The following is a 19482-nucleotide window of genomic DNA, read 5'->3' as shown; positions in this document are numbered from 1 at the left end:
TTAACAAATATTTAAATAATCGTATAACTTTTGTGACATAAATATGAAGTAGAACCCATAGACTCAAATACAGCAACTGTTTAAAGCATGATCCTTGTCAATTTTAGTCTATATTATTTCGACACTTCTGTGTTAGCTTGCTAGATGATTCAGTTATATGTCAGTTATAGAAAAGCACTTATATTTCTGCACTATTAATATACTGTACTGATACATAGTTTTCAAAAATCAGTATCCAGCAATGGAATTTAGTTCAAATTCATTTAAATCACAGAAATACGGGGTGTGAAACAAATTAATTTTATTGTTGAAAACTCTTCCAGTTTAATGAGAAAAAGGGAAACACACGTGAGCTTAACTTTCTCCTGTTAACCTTACAGGAGCTTCAAAGTAGTTAATTTCCATTGAATCATATTATAGAATCACATAAATCTTACTTTGAAATATTTTCTTAACGAAAATACAATTAATTTACACTTCCTAATTACTTGTGTAGTATAGTCATTGAACAGAAGTATTTGTCTTCAATTCTCAAACCAGAAAACCACTCAGCAGTTCACAATCAGATACAGAATGCTGAAAAATCTATATAATCCTAACATTTTCTGTCCTCTAACTTATAACTGGTTGAAACAGTGCACCACAGGGGAAAACCTTTTGAGCCAAAGTAGATCAAATGGGCTAACTTACAGAATGCATTCAAAATGGACCTATGACTCCTATGGAATGGAAAGCTTTATAAAATAATTTATTTATTTACTTGGAACAGCTTACATCCTGTGATGACACCTTTAACAGCATTAAACAACAACATCTGACTATCCCAGGTCCTTGGGAAGGACTCGCTAGTTGGATAAAAATGCCAAATCTGGCTGACAGTTTATAAAACATTTTATAGCATAAAAACTGTCATAACACAGTTTATGACATAAAACAAAATGTCATAAAACATTTCCTATGCTGATGTTTGACTGCGCTAAACATTAGCTCTTTTCAACGGAGATGCCTCTCTGAAGGCATTACAACTTTTCCATTGAACGCAGTTAGAAGGCATAAGAAAGACTGTTATGGTTGAAGGGATTGAGGAATCTAGTAAGAAAATACCTCTGAAAGGATCTCGAAGGATCACAGGTTGTTTAGTAACTCCACAAGCACCTCTTCAAAACTTTCAGAGGCAGATTTTTTAAAATATATTTTTAATACACAGGTTTTCAAAGTCTGTTGTAATAAATTAGGAAGTCTACTTAACTAGAGTATTAAAGACAGGTCACCTAGAATAATATCATAACTAATTTCTAGGACTTATAAAACATGAATTTTATAAGGCAACAAATCACAAACAGCTGAGGGTGTCTCAATCCATAAATGACATTCACATTGTCTTCAGAGAATAATGGCCTAAATGTAAATATTACAGAAAGTTTCATTTGCAAAATAGTTTCAGACACAGGATCCTCAAACCTTGACTGAGACATTCAAAACTAAACATCGTATACTTTTCCAAGAAAGAGATGCCACGTCTGATTTTGATGACTACGAATTTATCTACTTTCTAGGTAATTATGCATTTCTGTGCTGAATGATTGTTTCCCTAATCCTTCTTCATAGCTAATATCCTTCTGCTTATACTGGGACAGAGAATGTTGATGCTTTTGAGGGCACACACACACATAAATGTAATCCAATCCAGGAGATTTTGTTGTCTCTTGTGCAATCAGAGAAGTGCTGTGCACACACAGAATATATTGGCAACCTCCCAATATATGTTCAGGATGCTAGATTATTTATTTATTGAATTTATATGGCTGTCCTTCTCACCTTCATGTTTCTCTGCATAGCATGCATAGTTAAAACAGAACAGTGCTAGATGGCGCCTATGAGGAGGGAGATGGTGTGATGGATTACAGTGAAATGGTAGTTTCCCAGGGAGCACATTTCAAGGCTGGTGTCAAGCTATGAACTCTACTGCCTTTAGGACTGCAATGTGCTTCTAACTTGCCAATAAAGAGGGGAGGAAGGAAAGAAAACTTTGAATCTACCCAAACCTGCTGAAGTACTGTGTTGGCGAAACTAAAGTCTGTTCTCATAATAATTACCAAAAGATGTATTGGACAATGTGACCTGTACTGTCAGAGAGGGGTGGGAGAAGTTTCATTCTTTTAATTAACTGCTTCCTGCTGTTTAGTTAGAGCTAGCTTCTCTTCCTTTGATTTTGCTCAATAAAAGTCATCATTAGAAGTTTGCAATGGCTCTGATGTTTTACTTGGTTGGGCTTTTCTGCCAGGGACTGACAGCAGGGAGGGGGTGAGACAAGAATCAACACAGTCCAATGCTGGATATGAAACAGACAAAGAGATTTAAGAGAGCCACTCTCTTGAATCTCCCAGGGTATAGCAGTGGCGTAGGTGTAGTAAAGGTTTAATCTGGCAAAAAAATTTCGGTTTGGCGTGAGCAAATAAAGAACTCAATTTTGGCTGGATTGTTCTATGCCATTCTTGGGCTGGGCCTTACACAATCATAAACCTTTGTCAGAGTCATTATCAATATTTGGCAAACTTTGTACTCATAGTATAATTCTCGCAATTAGATAACCCATTTAATAATTTTGGGAGGTTAATTCCCCAGAATTATTATATAGCTAGTTACAATTGAATGAGAATGATCAGATGATCATATTACAAAGAAAGATATCCAGAAAGCCTTCAAAGTTGACCCAATTTGAGACAAAATGGGAGAAGCAAGGCTGAGGTGGTGGAGCTGATTTGGGATCCACCGTGAGATGGGCATTTGCACTCAGCCAGACGGCTGGTGGCTCCAAGGATGACTGTAAAAGTGATGGATGGACTGCCTGCATGACGCACGCGGAGCCGTAGGCATATGTCTCGCTGATGCTGCAGACTGGACAAAGTAGCAGACGAAATGCAAAACTGTGAGAATAACACAAAGAGCAAGAAGAGTCCCCCAAGTTCTGGAAGGTGTGAGTTTGGGAAAACTGTGCTTTAGGATGCTATTTGCTTGGCATCCTAGAGCCAACCAAGTTATTTTCTACCCTTAATTTCAAACAGACCGATGTAGAACAGTGAAGACTTTCCCATTTCAGTGACTTAAACCAAAGAGAAAGTGAATACTAGGGGAATGCATTAATAAAAATGGTGATACTCTAGAAACCCATATATGCAGAACAAGAAACGGCCCTGAACAGCCTTACTGTGCAATAAATTTCTGTTCATTATGCTACCAAATTGCCCTTCTCTATGGAGAAATGGTTTCTCAGACATCTCAGACATGGCTCTGACGTTTGACAATCACTCCAAGCTGTAATTGGGATCAGACTCTAAACTTTTAATGAGGTTCTTATCTAATTCTAACAACTCAGAAATGTGTTACATTCATATATTCAACTAGTTGGAGAGGTATGCCCATTAGATTTTGCTCATCAGAGCGAAATCTCAAGATAAATAATAAAAAAAATTAAACTTTTTTTTTAATTTGATTAGAACATGACTGAAGATCCAAATGAGAAAACAGAAATGTTATGCAGAATAATAATCTGGGAAAACTAGGCGTTAACTATCTCACTTTCTGCCTTGACTGTTCTCTCTTCATATGGAACAAAAAGAGATTGGGCTTCTATACATTAAAAAGAGGCATAGCATCTTCTGATAACTTATCAGATTAGAGTTTCTTTCAAAGAATTAATTTGGAACTATTTTCTTTTCACAACCTCATTTGTAAAGATAAAGGTTTCCCCTGTTCAGTCATGTCTTACTCTAGGAGTTGGTGCTTATCTCCGTTTCTTAGTCGAGGAAGCCAGTGTTGTCCAAAGACATTTCTGTGGTCTAAGCCAAGGTGCACAGAATGCTGTTACCTTCCCACCGAAGTGGTACTATTTATCTACCCCCATGTGCATGCTTTTGAACTGCGAGGTGGGCAAGTGATGGGAGCTCACCCCATCATGCGGTACTTGGGTTTCGAACTGCTGATCTGGTCAACAAGCCCATCAGTTTAACCCCTAGGCCACCATGCCTCCACATCATCATTAAATGATCCCAAAATGGATTGAGGTATCTACAAACTGTCACATGATTCTACCTGATTAATCAGAAACAATGGTCTTATTGACAATCCCAGGTTGCCCCATCTCTAGGACAGTTCAACAATCATTTTGGATAGTAGGAACTCATGACATCACCCTGGACTCATCCTCTGCCTGTGAATTTGGCCTCCAAGTACATTTTTCTTCTCCACTTTCAAAGTAGTGCTTTTCTTCTTTTATCTGCTAACTGCCTGGCCTTCTATATCTTCTTTTCTTTTAGACCAAGCCCTGCATATTGATTGGTTGCTTTGCAGAGGAAGGATTCCTCCCCTACCGCCCACACACATACACTGCACACACCTCTACAGGAATGACAGTAATTGGCAGTTCCTTTTCTGGAAAGGAAAGTTGAGAGGAAACAGCAGCAGGGAACTGTCAAATGGGAGAATGAGTTAGCAAACAATGTCTACTAAATACCATGCAAACTGATGCCAAAACATCTCAGTCCAGACAGCATTTTCTTAAAACTGCTTTGAGATAAGGCTGCATGAACCTAGGATAGAAGCAACTTAAGGATTCAGTGCAAATATATCTAATATCTGAGGTCTCCCTGCTTGGTTTTGTTGATATCCCCATTTTTGGAACGGTAACTGTCCCATTCTCATTTCTCCTCTCTATTTGAAGAAAGATTGTATATTAGTGGAGTACTAGTCATTGAAGACATTGGACATATTTTTTGTACTGCAAACTGGGCTCTGCAGAGAAGGCTGTTTATTCAGATTCTTATTTAAAAACCAAAAAAAATATTGGGATTCTTGAGAGAAACTGTCTTACTTTTTTGCAAGGAACGAATGTGCATATTACTAGTAAGATCGTACTCTTTGTTTCAATGGCCATTTTGAAGAGGACAGAATCTTTAGATCAGTTTGGGATTTAACTGCAGGGGTGACAATTTACAGTTATTCCTCGACTTACAATCACGACTGAATCCAAAATGTTCATTGCTAAGCAAGGCAGTTGTTAAGTGACTTTTGCCCCATTTCACCACCTTTCTTGCTACAGTTAGTGAGTCACTGTAATTGTTAAATTAGTATAATGTGGTTGTTAGGTGAATCTGGCTTCCCCATTGACTTTGCTTGTCAGAGGGTCACCAAAAGTGTTCACATGACCCAGGGACACTGCAACCATCATAAATACGAACCAATTGCCAAGCATCTGATTTTTGGTCACATGAGCATGGGGATGCTGCAATGGTCATGAGTGCGAAAAATGGCTATAAGTCACTTTTTTCAGTGCTGTCGTAACTTCGAATGGCCACTAAACAAATGGTTGTAAGTCAAGGACTGAATGTGTCCTACTGTTTGATCTACTTGCATTTTTTTTTAGTATTTTTATACTTTTGATATAGTCAAATGACTGATTCGATAAGATTTTATTCTATTCTCTCTACTCATGATCTTCTAATGCAGAATTGGTCTCTTTCTTAAGCCTGGTCTCCATCAACGAACCAGCATAATTATTTATACAAAATTGCAATTTATCTTTCAAGAAATGACTGATCACTGAGGATCTTCCACGGTAACTTAGTAATTATGTTACATGATTACAGAAACAATCAAAAGGCAGGCAGGATGTAATGCTAAATTGAATGGGGTATGCCTGTCAACAGCACTGCTGCACTGGTGGCTTTTAGGCATTATGGAATTGCTTCTATGTCTTTCGTCTTCTCTGGATCTCAAATGAAGGGCCCAGATGACCAGTAGATACTTTTAGACAGTGTATAATATGGTAAAATGCACAATCCAATCCATAATTACATGGGAGCCGCAGTGATTACAATGATCATAATTTAAAACTAATAGCATAATGAAGAGACACAGACTATCTTATCCTTATGGAGTCTTCCTCTAGCATAGCTCCTTGATTTTTGTGAGGCACCCAGCCATTTATTCAACCATCTTTTTCTGAGAATTGAAATAAAATGATGGGAAAAGTTGAGAGGCAATTCAAAGGAAGAACATGGACTACGAAAAGCATACTTTAGAAAAGAAAAGATTTAGACTAACCCGTTTCCTGTTGGGTCATTTCAAGATCATGTGTTCCACTTTTAAGTGCACCTTTGTCCTCAGAAAGATTTGTGGTTCCACAATGTGGAGAAGGATCATTTTATTAAGCTATAGGAAATCTGCCAAATAGGCGTACATATTAATGTAATAAAATAAAAAGAAATATACTTTGAAACCGTACCTTTGTGTATCTTTTCCTGCAAGAACAACTATATACATTATTTTCTATTCTTCTGCTTCTGAAAGGCTTGATTAATCTGTCCAATCAGTGCTATAATATTCTGCTAGTATATAGCCTGATGTCCAAGCCTAAAATTCAAAAGAATTTAATAAACCAACCATTTTGTTAGATGGGACAATCTACTAAAGTTATGCAAAGCTTCACTTTTACAAAGGTTTGTGCAAAACACTCCCTTAAAGCTACCGTATCTGTAAGTGAACTGAATCTGCTGCACTGTTCCTTATTATTCAGATGCCTCATTCAGCACAGTAATCCAAAGAGGCTTCTATATAGGTGCAGCATATATCTGTCATCTCACTTAAGGAAATTGTTCCAGCTACTAGAACTGGTAGCTGATGATGGTTCATGGCAACAAGAAGCAACTTGAGAATTGTGTACCCTCCACTGTGCAGAGCACAGCTGCTTCATAAAAGTCTGCAAGTTATTGATTACTAAAACTTTTATTTCAGCCATAGAACTCTAAACTTTACTGAGATGTTTCATAGAAGCGTAGCACTTAATCTCAGATGGTTGAGAGAAAAGATATAATGAAAACCACTGGGCTCCTGACCTCCCCCATGACATTTCAACTACATAAGGAATGGACTTGATGGGTTAAGAGAATATGGTTTTGAGAAGGTCAGTTGTGCTGATATTTATGGAAGAGAATAGAGGACATTAAAGTCATGCAACCTGACTTATTTGCCAGTCTCAGACACATCCCTATCATGGACAAAAAAGTACCTGCAAAATTAAGCACTGCAAGTGACTCAACCAATCTGTTTAACACTTGTGTCTTCAGTTTAGTGTTTTCCCTATATTTTTGCAGCGAATATTAAATTCACTGATGGTTATCCTACACACTGAGTGAATAAAGCTGAGGAAAAAACAAACTGAGGACATGATACAACATCTACAGATGCCAGCCTGTATAGCAATGGGAATATTTACAAAAGTTGTGTGTATAATTTAAAAGTTTCTCAGTCTACTTCTAAAAAAGGGAAGGGGGAAAGGGAAAGGGAAGGATTAAACGTTCTGCCAAAGGGCAGGCAAAGACTTCTATTCTCTCTGCTCTTTTCCACCTTAGACAAAGATGCTAGAATAATTTCAGCTTCAGTGTTAGCTGTTGTCAGGCTGATTTACGATGCCCCAAACAACTAAAAACAAAACAACATGGGATACTGTCTACTGGAGAGTTCAAGGAAGGAACTGACATCTTTAAAATTTTGCCCAAATTAATTGGACATGGCCAAGATGGAATTACGACGATTTTTACTTTTGAGCTTTGACAATCTCTAGTTCTGTAGAATTACACTGAATACTGTAAGTAAATTTCAACCACTGTGATAATTCCATAAAACTATAGTAGCCGGTGTGGGTGTGCACAGACATGCATGTGCAATTGGCTGTTTCCACATAGTGTGAGAAGTCAACGATTACTGAATAAATCATAATTAAACATCTCACATACAGTTTAAAGTAATGGGTGAATCAATCAATGCATATGTCAACATGACAATCTATATAAGTAGAGACACAGAGAAAAACGTACATCAGCTATAGAGCCAGGAATAATTGTATATAATTACTAAGTCCATAAAGCATATGGAATCCTTCCACAAAGAACCTTGGAAGGATAATCAGAATACAGGTTGTATTTTAACAACTGGCCACTGAACAATTGCAGTGATAGTCATGGAATGGACTTTCTCCAACCACTGTAAACGGTCTCTCATACACAAAAGCACACATGAATGTGATTCATAATGTTTCCCCCCCCCCCAATTTTGGGCATTTTTTGCTGAGTTTCACAAAGCACTCATTCAAACAAATGGAGTCATACTTAAAACCACCCAATATGTTTGCGTAAAGATCACAGATTTGCTTAACAACTGCCACGTTAGCTTAAAAACAGCACAAAAAAATCTTGTAAAACTTACAACCAGAATTCCAGTGTGGGTGTGAGTTGAGGAGTACCTGTATATGGCCTTAAGTGTTAAGATAGTTTTGAGATGACAACAGAAGAACTGCAGATAGCCAGAAATAAATTTGCTTTTTAAGATGAGCTCCTCGTTGTTTTTGTGCATAATCAATCCAATCAATATTTTTAACTGATTATTTTATTCTCCAAACTGCTTGAAATGGGAGCAGATCAACTGAGAGGGCAGACAACAGCTGCCAAGAAAAAGAGGGAAGAGAAAACAGAATCCTAGGAGGAGGACAGGCTAAAAGACTTGGGTATAATTAGCTTGCAGAACTGAAGACAAAGAAAATTTGATTGTAATCTTCAGATACATAAAGGAAAGAGTGGTTTTCTTCTCTATCACTCTAGAGCATGGGGATAGCATCAGTGGGTTAAAGCTACAGGAAAGTAGATGAAGGCTAGATATTAAAAGGAACGTCTTCGTGGTAAGAGCTGTCAACCACTAGACTGAGTCATGAGGTAATAGGTTTCCCTTCAATGGAGGGCTTTAAGCAAAGATTGGATTGCTATCTGTGTCAGATCTGCCATCGCATTGCTTCACCCCTGCTTTGCTTCCATGGCGTCCTGTCATAAAAGGGGGGGGGGAGGAAGGAACGAATAAGAGGATATAGGGAGGAAGGATGACAGGATGAGAGGAACCAGAGGTGCCAGCCTGGAACAGAGCCTGGCAGATCCAAGGTCCCAAGTGTGAGAACAGTATGTGAATGTCCACCAAAGAGGCACAAAACTTTAGGCACCAAAACACCTAGTCTAAACACCATTGGACATTTATAAAAGGACCAAGAGGGCAGAGTCCGGGAGAAGAGAAAAAAAAAAGGGGTTACGCGGGAATATTTAGATCTGGATTTGCTATATTGTAACCACTTGGCTTCAGTAAAAGTTATACCTCTCACTATAAATGGAGTCGAGGGTCTTTTTTCCCCCGAACATCCAAGCCAGGCCAGGCCAGACAATCTGTCTGAAATGTTTTAGCAGTGAGCAAGGCGGTTAGATTAGATGATTTTTAAGATACCTTCCAACAGAACCATGCCATGATTCCATAAAATGGAAAACAAATAAATTAAACGTTGAGCAAGACATCCATAGAAAGCTGTCAACAAAAGCCTCTGGTACATCTCTCTGCTAAATAGACCACTGCAAAGCCATTTCCAATGATTTGGCTGAAATTGGCAAATTTAATAGCCTTATTTAGCCGGTGATATCCTCAAAATGTTATGTTACAACTGAGGTAATATTTAAGTTCAGTTGCTACGGATAATCTTTTCTCATTCACAGGCACAGTCTTTTACCATTATATCAGGATGTTTTATCAAATGAATACGGAGGATAAGGAAAATTTCAAAAAGCCCTATTTTAAATCACAAGGCGTGGGATTTACTAATGTACTGCATTTAAGAGTGTCAAAAAGCACACAAAATGAATTCTTGTTGACAAAAAAAATTGGACATTTCATATTAGGATGTAATTTGTTATTTTTCTGAGTAATACCAGGAAGTGTCACTGAGAAAAACAGCTGGAATAACAAATTCACTAGAAACAAATTGGAACTACTTTCCTTTCCTTTCTCATCCTGAGGTTCACAATGAGTTCCTAGTGAATTTCCATATCAGATGCTAAAATTTAAAAGAGTAACAAATGTGAAGAGTTCAACAACTAACTATATATAATATTGGCTTTTCTTATTATGAAGAAAATCTCATACAAAGCATGAATCATAAAATAAATTATAATTCTTTGCAATTTAAAGAAAAATATGAGAAAAAACATGCTAGCATGTTTCCTGCATTATTATATCTAAATAAATTTGGGATTATGCCTTTCAAAAAATGTGTAAGAATGAGGGTACATTATATATTATTTTTGTAAACCAGATTCAGAAGTCTATACATGCCATTATGCTGAAATAGTTGGCCATTATAGGTCTTACAAAGAAACAAGTACACAAAAATTACTAGCTATAGCAGTGATGGCGAACCTTTTAGAGACCGAGTGCCAAAAATCGGCCCGCCCTTGCTCTCCCTGCCCACTCCCGCCCTTACCCCGCCCACCCTCAGGGCCATCCACAGCACGCCACAGATCCCCCAGGCGGCCCTGCAGTGCCATGGTGGCCACGCCCTCTGCCTGCACCTCACAGCATCATCTGCTGCCCCACTGCCATGTGCTTGGCTGTGCAGTTCCGCACAGGCCGCACCCGGGGGTGATTCTCCTTTGGGGGGGGGGCTGCTAATGAGGAGGGAGCTACGGGGGAAGGTGGGGCTGGGGCGATGGCATGCATGCCCACAGAGAGGGCTCCGAGTACCACCTCTGGCACTAGTGCCATAGGTTCGCCATCATTGAGCTATAGTAATCAAGTGCAATTTTCAAAGTTTTATTCAAATGTGTTATTAGAAGCTGGCAAGAGCAATGTGTTTTAATTTTCATGTAAACATGATACTCTGGTTGCAGAAGTATAGTTCACTATTTTTTTCAAGAAATTACCATCTCCACATTACTTGTGGCAAGTTTCATTTTACTTGTTTTGTAATTCTTCAGTTTCATGAAGAAAAACTTTGAGAATCTTTCTGAGTATTCTGTATCATACAGAATCTCCTTATGTATTTCATGTGAGGAAGTGAAGAAAAACATTAAAGAGATTTGATTAAATCCACATGCAATAATAAAAAGCATAACAATCTATAATAATCTATAAAAGCTTGTAATAATGAAAAGAGAGCCAGTTTGCCTAGAAACCAGGAGCTGTGAGTTTTAGTCCTGCCTTAAGCAACCCAACCACCTCACAGGGTTGTTGTGGGAAAAGAGGAGTAGGAAGGAATATTGCTATTTTCACGGCTTTGAGTTTTATATTTTAAAAAAAGGCAGGATAAAAATCTTTTTTAAAAAGATTGTGAATAATGTTAAGATTAAGTTGAATCCACATTTTCAAAGCAGGTTTTAAATAATAATAATAATAATAATAGCAGCAAATTTCTTCAACTTAATGCTTTTCAATTATGCTCAACTTTCAGAATTCACATTTAGCACGGCTAATGGCCATACTGGCTAGAAATTCAGAAAGGTAAAGTTAATCACATTTAGAAGTCCACAGGTTAGGGTAGCCTATCTTGGATGGTACATGTGCTGACTATGCAACCGGCAATCTAGAGTTGCTATTATCATAAAATCTAGGATGGCTGACATTTGGGTTTCAAATTAAGAGATCTGAGCTTACCAGCACTGATAAGGGTGAAGAGCGCTGAAGGTGAAATGTCCATCTCTGATTTAGACCAATAAAAAAATAACTCTGAGTGATTTTTCCTGATCATTTGTCACAAAAACAAGTCAGTCTAATGATAACACACAAGTGCAGTCTAAATTATCCTTCAATGGACATAGGATGACTCTAATATTTGCATGCTTTCCATTCAGGAATAGAATGGAATAGGGCCAATATGCATATACAGATAATCCTCCAGATACGAGTGTTTATTTAGAGAGATTTTACAAAAACAAGGTTATTCAGAAAGGTACTTATATTAGAAATTCAAAATTGCGACCAAAAACAGGCCTCTGTAGCCATGTGACTTGGATTCAGTCTCAGCTGCTGTGGTGGCCATTTTAACTCTGTGACTTGCCTGGGCAGGTTTGGACCTACAAGAAGTCGGAAATGGGGTTTGGGGGGGGGTTGTGCCTGGTCACAAGGCCAAACAAGATCCGGTGATTTTTGCAGCCGGCACCGACCATTTGTTTTTGTTTTCCTGGAGCTGCGTGGAAGATCTCCTGCTTGCTGGGCTTGAGGACTACTGTAGAGAGCTAGAATTACCTATAAGTATTTTAAAATACTGAAGAAGCTTGAGCTGCCTAGCAACAAATGGGTGTTTTTTTGTAAAAAAAAGCCTGCTACCTGCTTGGGAGGTAATTTACTGTACCGTAGTTCCTGAAACCTGAAACAGCTGATTGGCAGCTGGAAACAGCCTGCAGCAGCCGCAAAGTTCAGGCAGCCATTGGAGGAAATAATAAGTCAAATCTTCATTCATTTAACGACCCATTTGATTCAATTGAGTTTGATTTTAAAATGTTGTAATATTGAGTCTGATTCATTTGATGATTACGAGCCTAATGTGCAGGCTATATTAGGGTCGTACTTCAGGGACTACCTGTATACTTTTAAAATCTATGCTCGACATTTTTTTTTGCAGTCAACAAACTCTTTGCCCAGTTACATAACTACAGAGTTACCCATACCTAAGCATCATAGCTACTATTCAATACAAAAGTGTGAAGAGAAACACGTGTGAGTAGCATATGAACTAAGTCTAGGAATTAAAGCCATCACTTGAAATATTTCTCGCTCTTGAATGTGTTAACATATGATTGTGTTTAGTAGAAGACAATAGACCATGTGTCAACAATGAACTGGTCAAAATTGCAATCAGAGAAAGGAAAAAATGGCTTATACTATTTTCTTTATGGACAGGAATTTTTCCTTTTTGAACTCAAAGTGAGGGTTGAGCACACCTTCCAAACAGGTATGAATAAAAACCTCTTTTCAAATAGCAGGCACATAACTCTGGCAAACAATAAGGCTACCTCAGCCAACTTTGAAAAGAAATTCTTTGTGCGGACTCCTACGCAGATCTCTTTGGAAGATTCTGCATAGCTCTATTTAGGATACTCTAAACTTAAAAAGCTCTTCCAAACATAGGCATATTTGTGTTAAAAACATAAAAAGAGTGTAATGAATTGAGACTGACCCTTTTAAAAGAAAATAATCATAAAAATGAAGATTACCGCTGATTTGGTTTCAATAGTCTTTAAAAAGCATTAAACATTTTAAATTGTATGACTGGAAATAATCTCCTATCTATATTAACTGCAAAGTTCCTTTATTACATTAAATTACAACATTAATTGAAAAATATTTTACTCCTAATTTTTCATTTGGATATTCCCATTTATATTGGCATCCTTTTATAATAGAATACACACTTTAAAATTAGCATGTAATTGTCAGACAGAAAGTTATTAGAATGAGTGAAATTGAATTAGTGAGGGAAATATCTTCAAAGAATAGGGTTTTTTAAAAAAAACAAAAAAAACCTAGGCTTCACAGATGACTTTAAATATTATTCACAGTGTCTGATCTCACTGACCAGCCTTAGCTATTTTAGGACTGGAGACAAGATATGCTATTATTAATGAATAATCTTTTATGGGATGTTAATAGTTTTGTGAATAAGAAAATCTTCCAAAAGTTTAGCTATTCTAGCATGCATCTGCAATAAAAGAGACGGTTAAAGGAAACTATATACGAAGGCTTTTCTTATGAGAAAGATTCCACTGTATCAATCACAGAATGATTTGGCTAAAGATGATCTATTCCAAATTGGTGTATTGGCTTTATGATACACCTCACCTGATTCTTTGGATCCAGTTTTGGACAAGGACGCCCTCCATTGTATGGTTTCTCCTTAAGCCACCTGGACCGAATTTTCACTCCTGTCCCACACGATGAACTACAAGGAGACCAGTCAGACCAGTCACTTAATTTGCAGTCAAATGGACAAGGTACAGTGCAAGGTTGTTCAATATAACCTAAAATTAGAAAAAAAATAGGAAAGAAGGAATAGTTAGAAATTGGGGAACAGAGAAATTATTGCATTGTTGAAGCTGCATCCAGAGTCTATGTTCCTGGAGAAAGAAAGCCAGCTGAATTTCTTAATGCATGGGTTGAACAGTGCACTACAAACTTGGAGACATCTAGAACACAATATTTATCATTTTCAACCCCAAGTGATTTCATTCTAGGAATAGCTACCGTACATACTGTACCTGGCTTTAACTGGTTCAGCATGTTGCATAAATATTGCCGTAAATAATTACATGAGGCTTAAAGCAAAAACACAATCCTCTTTGCTTCACAAAAGAAAGTAGCTCAGCCGCTATTAATACAGCAGTAGTTACTATAAATATATGCCAACTTCATGCATTACAACCTTTTAAATATGTGCTAACAGGCTTTCTAATGGAAATATATTCATCCTATTACCTAACAGTTTCACAAATGCCTGCTGTTAATATCACTATCAATATTTAACACAGTGCATTTTCCTTCCACACTCACTTTCTAACAATGCTGGAAGCTCAGTTAGATGGCATCCCATATAAAGCATCTGAGAAAAGTCAAACTTGATTAGTAAGTATGTAAGAAGTCACTAAGAAATAAAAGGGCTGCACTCAAACTTAGGAAGTCAAGAAAACATCCCGAAAGAAAGCAGGGATAAACTGCTTCTCTATGGTTGTCAAGAAAAGAACTTGAATATGGTTATGAAACCAGCAGGACTCAAGTTCAGTGCAAAGAGACTTACTAAGACATACTTGTAAATGCTCTTACTAAGAATATTCATGTGTCTGAAGAGATCAGTTTTAATCCATAAATCACTTGAATCTGTCTGTCTGTCTACCTGTCATCTATAACCTGCCTTTTTATGAATTCCTGTAATCCCTTAATCTGGGGTAGAGTTGGGGCAATTGGATGGACCTGAGGATTTTACTGAGTGGTGTTGTCGCCTAGTGATGAAGATGCTCACCTCCATTCAGAAGGTTGAGAGTTAGGGTTGCCTGCCTGCCTGTCTGCCTGTCTACTTTAGATCAGACATGTCCAATCTTTTGGCTTGCCTGGATCACACTGAGTGAAAAGGAATTTTCATGAGCCAGATATAAAAAATATAATATAGTTAAAAATAACTGATGGCAAGATTAAGAAAAACATTTTTGTTGGTCCACAGATCAGGTATGTCATCAATGACCGGTGGTTCAAATATCTGTTAGTGGGGCCAGAGAAAATCATTTGGAAAGCATGTTGTTGAGATTTTTTTTGGCAACTACAGAATACCAAACTACATACAAGTTCATGAAGTGCAACATGTCACTGAAGATTCATTTTCTGCATTCACACTTGGACTTTCTTCCTGAAAAATCTAGCTGCAGTGAGGGACAAAGATGGTGAAAGGCTCCAGCACTTCTCCACCAGCAATCAGCACTCGGATCAGCATAGATTAACTCCAAGGTCAAGTTCAGACCAACAAGCAAGTAAGCAATACCCCAGTCAAAAAACTGCTGAAGAACCATTAGTAAACAGCCCAACCAAAGAATCCATAAAACCGCCTCCACTCACACAGACAGGCAAGACACCAGAATATAAACTGACAGCAAACTGCACTCCTTACTAGCACTGATGATATTACCTAGTTAGGATAATGAAAAGTGCAAGAAAACAAGCAAGGTCAGAAACTACAAAGAACCCCCCTAATTTACTCTCTGTCGAAAACTTTAGTATCCTCAGATTTCTCAATATTGAGAAAATAAAAGGAAAGTTGAGTAGTTTTATCCCCGAAGAATGAAATTACATATGCTGCTTTGCTATAGGAGGCAAATGTTGAGCTAAAGCTATAAATCAAATTAGCAGAACAGGCTGATGGCTTTTGCATCGAATTTGTTTATGACAAGGATAGATCCTTAAAAGCCTTTCTGTTACGGTGCTTTATTAGAATACCTGTAACTATTTAAAACTGTCTGTATCCTTAAGCCACAATAAAATTAATTTTATGGAGAAGGGCCAAAGCAATAAATACTAAAATTAGTTGATATCATTTATCTTTTCTTGCTGCATTTTGTTGCCCTTTGCATCGGAGTCAGAGCAAATTGATAGTTACCATTTTTCCATAATAGCTCTTTTATTGCAATTCTTCCCTAAGCTGTATAACAGTCTAATTTAAAATGTACACTAATTTGACTGGCTATTTTGCATACCAATGTTTTATCTTAGCAGCTTCTATATATACATGCATAGTGGTCTATCTTTCTTTCTGTTATTCATCAGTATTTTCCTTCTTCTCATGTCAGTATATATTGATCCATACCTGTCCTTTACACTTGCATATCACAAAGAACCTATAGTTAAACCATTAAAAAGAAACTCTATAGCAGTGGTTCTCAACCTTTTTAATGCCGCGACCCCCAACCGGTCGTAAGTCGAGGACTACTCAACCAGTCGTAAGTCGAGGACTACTCAACTGGTGCAGCACCGTTTGCAGAATGGGACTTTTGGCAGGCTCAGCAGGGCAGAGACAGCCTGGACAATTCTTATTGGCTTTTGAAAGCCAATAGAATTAGACTCTATTCAAGAGAGTCTATTCTATTGGCTTTCAAAAGCCAATAGAATGAAAGGGAGTAGCACAGCTAAGGAAAAGGGGAAAAAAATGGCGGACTGCGTTGTTTGGCGACCCCCATGAAATGGTCGTTCAACCCCAAATGGGGTCCCGACCCACAGGTTGAGAACCACTGCTCTATAGGAATACCTATCATTAGGTAGAGTGAAGCACAGGTATTTGTTTATCCCATTAGGCAACAAAGTATAATGCGTGACCCAGTTATATGTGGGAAATTTGCCAGATGTTTTTGTAAACCTATTACAAAGAATTCTTCAGCTCAGAAGAAACAAAAACAAACTTCAGTTTTCAATTACCTCGTGACAGCCCTGTTAATTAATTTCCAGCAAAAAGTAACTATCTTAAAGGGAAAAGTTGGAATAAAATAATTATCAACAGAATAACGAGAGTAAATAGTTATTAATTCTCACACAGTATTTATTATCATGGGGTTTGTAGATAAATTATATATCTGATAAATATACAGGCAATATCATGGGAAGGGATACAAATACATAGCCACTGGATAAAAGTAAAAAGATATTAGTCAAAATTCACTGCAGACTTCTTTACAAGATCCATTGCAATGATAAAGCATCATATTTTCCTTGTTTCAGATCAAATTATGTTATTTCCCTTTTCAGTTGGTTCCCCCCAAGTTTAAGAAACTAAACAACACAGAATATTTCTAAGAAAACAAGATTCTTCCTGCTTTCCTCCTTCCTGTAATTCATAGACCATGTGTATTTCATAAAGATAACTTATGCCCACATTTTCCAAATGTAGTTCAAACTGCTAGTCTTGATTGCTAAAACCCTATATGTCTTGGGACTGAGATATTTGCTGGATGGTCGTCTTCAAATGGTTTTTATCTGCCTGACTCCTACATGTTGTGTAGAACTGATTTTGTTTCCTACTTCTGGGGAGTAAAGGGGGCAGAGGCCCGCAGGCTCTGATTTTCTACTGGTGCACTTACATTTTGAAATAACCTCTTCCTCAAAATCTGATCTTCTCTGACAGCTGAAAATGCACAGAATCTGTAAGCTTGAGGAATAAAAGTCAAGGAGCACAGTAAAAAAAAAAAGGAGTCTAAAATTAAATATAAAGAAGACCAAAATAATGACAAAATTAGAGCAGCATTAAAAACTGACAAAAAATATACCAAAGTGGTGAATGGCTTTTGTGTTTTAGGATCAACTATCAACAATAAAGGAATGAGCAGTCAAGAAATCCGAAGTAGATTAGAACAAGGCAGAGCAGGACTGAAAATATATTCAAATGCTGTGATGTGGTTTATCTACATACAGTAGTTAAAAATTACACAAGCAATGGCATTCCCTGTGACATTCTATGTCACAGCAGGATACAGGCTAGAAGGAGTATTGACACTTTTGAAGTCTGGTGTTGATGAAGACTCCTGAGAATACTATGAATAGTCAAGAAAACAAGTAACTGGCCATTGATCAAATCAACCCAGAGTTCTCCCTTAAGGCACAAATGATCAGGTATAAATTATTGCTCTTCAGACATGTGTGAAGATCTAACTCTCTGGAGAAACCGCTAATGCTTGTAAAGATGGGGAAAAAAGAGAAGAACTGGTTCACTAACCGCAAGGTGCGTGGATTCAGTTAAATGGCAATGAATGCATCGTTACAAGACCTGAGAGAGCAGACTGACAAATCATTATGGAGAAAATCTATTTATGTGGTTGCTAAGAGTCAACACTGACTCGATGACACATAATCAATCAATTAGAAATCTGATCAGCCTCCTTGCGGTTGGCTTTCCATAGTATTAAAAACAGCAATTTTTTGAGGGATAGGTTTATATATTTATGTATACAGGAGTTGGGCTACTTATTTCACTTGTTCATTCATATACTCAGGACATTTTATTATAGTTTGATAGATGTATTATAAATTTTCAAACATTTGTCTGATTGCATGGGTATAATCCAGTTAACAATCAAACTGGCTCTGGATTATGATGGCTTTATTCTGTATGAAGCAGACATTTTTTACAGAGTGAACCCTCATTTCTGTAACTATTAAAAATTCAAAATACTTTCTATCATAATTAAATTCTCTGCAACTTGGAACAGAAATAGACACTTCTTACACACTGCAGCACAGGGGTATTTTTTTTTCTACTTTCAAACATGAAGCAAGCTTCTTCCAAGCCAAAAGACAATTAGAAAGAAAATCAAAGGTATCGAAGAAGCTTGTCTTAACATATTCACTTATAAATTAAATCTAAAGACACATATGCAATTTTCAAGATTCTATAACTTAATCCCCATCTCCTTGCAGTAAATGGGACTAATGAGATTCTGTGAGAATTAAGCTGTCTTGTTGGGAGATGCTGTTACAGGTTTGAGATCCACAGTAGAGACAACCTACCTAAGAATTAATTGCTCCCAGACAGGGGTTTACTCAGTGTCAGCAATATTTAGTCAGGCAGTGTATAAAAAAATCATTTTTATTTATTTATTACATTTTTATGCTGTCTATCTCCCTTGCAAGGTGACTTGGGTACCAGCATCCAAGTTATAAAGATGGTAAGCATGTAGCTCCATTTTTTCCCTATCAGTTTTGTTTAATGCAGAACTGATTTCAAAATTTATTTCACAGAAAGACATTCTGCAAAATTCTCATGAGCATAGAATTAGGTTCTTCCAGTTATGAAATGACAAAGTGACGAAAGTAGATCTGCGAGTGACTTTTTTTCATTGTTCAAATGTCTCTCTGGTGGTCTGCAGCCTCTTTTGCTTCTTCTATGACAATTCAATCCCGAAGCAAGATAGCATGAGAAAGTTCCCTGAGTTTTTCTCAGTCTGGCATGTACAGAGACCTAAGGAGGTTTACTGCGGTAGGAAATATTTAACAACAAAAATAAACCATACAAGCAACTTTATTTTCTGTTATCTCCAAAATAACATTAATGGCAGAGACAACGTAGCTGTAAATTCAAAAAGAATTCTCAAGAATCCA

The 19482-nt window shown here is 37.3% G+C and overlaps 1 protein-coding gene across 1 annotated transcript in view; it reads right to left on the bottom strand.

The window, feature by feature from the left end:
- Window positions 1-19482, bottom strand: part of THSD7B (thrombospondin type 1 domain containing 7B) — a 338191-nt gene that overhangs the window by 108496 nt on the left and 210213 nt on the right. The window contains exon 14 of the mRNA XM_039323974.1: window positions 13699-13877. Coding sequence (XP_039179908.1) covers window positions 13699-13877 — 179 coding nt within the window. The remainder of the gene's footprint in view (window positions 1-13698; window positions 13878-19482) is intronic.

Source organism: Crotalus tigris, unplaced genomic scaffold, assembly GCF_016545835.1.
Source record: "Crotalus tigris isolate CLP2741 ecotype Arizona unplaced genomic scaffold, ASM1654583v1 scf7180000024290.1160143, whole genome shotgun sequence".
Classification (NCBI taxonomy): domain Eukaryota; kingdom Metazoa; phylum Chordata; class Lepidosauria; order Squamata; family Viperidae; genus Crotalus; species Crotalus tigris.
The sequence above is the reverse complement of the archived record's forward strand: the minus strand, read 5'-3'. Positions and strand labels throughout refer to the sequence as shown.